This window comes from Misgurnus anguillicaudatus, chromosome 14 (genome assembly GCF_027580225.2).
Source record: "Misgurnus anguillicaudatus chromosome 14, ASM2758022v2, whole genome shotgun sequence".
Taxonomy (NCBI): Eukaryota; Metazoa; Chordata; class Actinopteri; order Cypriniformes; family Cobitidae; genus Misgurnus; species Misgurnus anguillicaudatus.
The window spans coordinates 12,004,049-12,005,915 of record NC_073350.2 but is presented as its reverse complement, the minus strand read 5'-3'; the positions used below and the strand labels follow the sequence as shown (position 1 = coordinate 12,005,915).

At 35.6% G+C, this 1,867-nt stretch overlaps 1 protein-coding gene across 1 annotated transcript; it reads left to right on the top strand.

The window, feature by feature from the left end:
* Positions 1-509: 509 nt before the first annotated feature.
* Positions 510-1,855, top strand: spcs1 (signal peptidase complex subunit 1). Its single transcript, XM_055184980.2, has 4 exons — positions 510-665; positions 1,036-1,095; positions 1,175-1,261; positions 1,345-1,855. Exons 1-4 carry the CDS (start codon positions 630-632, stop codon positions 1,468-1,470), a joined length of 309 nt encoding a protein of 102 aa, XP_055040955.1. The 5' UTR covers positions 510-629; the 3' UTR covers positions 1,471-1,855.
* The last annotated feature ends 12 nt before the right edge of the window (positions 1,856-1,867 follow it).

Below are 1,867 nucleotides of genomic sequence, written 5' to 3'. Positions count from 1 at the left end.
TCTATCTGTTCAGATGTGTTACAGATCTGATCAATGCGCCAGCTGTTGACGTCATTAAACACGCTCATGACCATAAATGGCACGAAAATTGCATCTAGATCTCTGCCTGAATAAAAATGATTTATTTATTTTTTTCCTCATTATTGCATTTAAAGTTTGTGGAGTATTTAATATGTTACTGTAATATTTAACACATATTTGCGCTTACATTTAATCACTTAAGATTTTTTCTAACAGTACGTTGCTCTGCGCATTTTTTTGGCGCATTTTAGTCCGTTTGATTAATTTACTGAAGGGTCCTGCGATGTGGCTAGAAGGGATACACCTACGCCCAAAATCTCGTATATCTCGCGCTGTTTTTCATGCTAATCGTACTCCAAGCCTAACTCAAACCCAACAGTTCACGGGATTTAGGTCGTAGCTATATCATATATAATTAGGAACTCTGTTTTTCACACTAATTTTACCCCCAAACCTAACCCAAAACCCAACATCTCGCCAGATTTGGTCGTAGCTGTATCCCCTCTAGCCAAAAAGGGGTCCTGCGGATCTCTACGTACACATTTCAAACAGGAAATCATCTTTCCACTGGAAAGCAACATCCTGCAGATTTATTATACTATTTCAAGATGCTTTCAATGTTTAAGTCCATTCCGACTCACATGGTAAGGTTAACGCTTTTTAAAAATTGCATGCATGTGATTATATTGTGAGTTTGGTGTTTTTAGAGACATAACGGAAATGGACATATGTTAGCAGCTAACGAATTAGCACTGGACCTGCAAATATAAAATAACAGAAAGTACAGATAAATGTTTTGTTGATGTCATCAGTATAATCTTGCGAACTAGTGCTTACATGCAGTCAGTATGCACACAACAAATAAGGCAAATCACGTTAAATCAATGATTTATAACGTTATATAGTTCTTCCTTACCATATTTACAAAATATTACATACTTCATTGCATATTGTACATTTCTTTTGGTCTTATTTGTGTCAGAATAAATACTAATGGTCATTGATCATTTGTAGGACTATAAAGGACAGAAACTTGCAGAGCAGATTTTCCAAGGAGTAATTCTGGTGTCAGCGGTGAGTAATGCAAGCAACACCTTAACTACCACAATCATTAAATACATTACCAGACCTGACCCATCTGTTCATCCTTCAGGTGATCGGTTTCATCTATGGCTACCTCTTTCAGCAGTTCGGGTGGACTGTTTACATTATGTTGGCTGGATTTACACTATCCTGTTTGGTATGTCATACTTACCTAAACTTGATCAACACAATCTCTTATATACGTTGTCATTGATTAACAATTTAATCTCTGTTCTTTAGCTCACATTGCCTCCCTGGCCGATGTACAGGAGAAATCCTCTCAGCTGGCAGCCTGCTCTTCCCGAGACAACAGGAGAGATTCGTGAGAAACCTCAAGAGAACCTTAAGAAGAAGAAACATAAGTGATTTACAGATGTAGTTTAGTTCAGATATGGTAAAAATATTCAAAAACTTATGGGTGATTATGGAATTTCCTGTATTATTTTTTTGTCAGCTTTTTTTCAAATGGTTATGTTTTTATTTGGCACTCATTGTCATGTATTCCAAGATGTTACAGGCTATACCAATATCATATTTTCTGTAAAGTGTCTTGTATTGCTTAAAAAAGTCATGATTTCCTGTTGTCTGAATTAGTCAGTGTCAATTGTTACTAAGTAACTCTATAAGAGACTTTGGACACCAAATGTACTTGCAATTATATGATCACCCCTAAATAAAACCATTCAAATTAATTTTATGTACTGTTTAAACATATTGAATATGTAATAAAACACCCACCCTGTGTTTGGTACATTTGTTTAGT

What these genes read in the sequence shown, in the direction of transcription:
- spcs1 (XM_055184980.2), top strand. Translation starts at nt 630, where the DNA reads ATGCTTTCAATGTTTAAGTCCATTCCGACTCACATG. An exon ending in AGTCCATTCCGACTCACATG is followed by an intron (nt 666 to 1,035) that starts GTAAGGTTAACG and finishes GATCATTTGTAG; the next exon opens with GACTATAAAGGACAGAAACT. An exon ending in GAGTAATTCTGGTGTCAGCG is followed by an intron (nt 1,096 to 1,174) that starts GTGAGTAATGCA and finishes TTCATCCTTCAG; the next exon opens with GTGATCGGTTTCATCTATGG.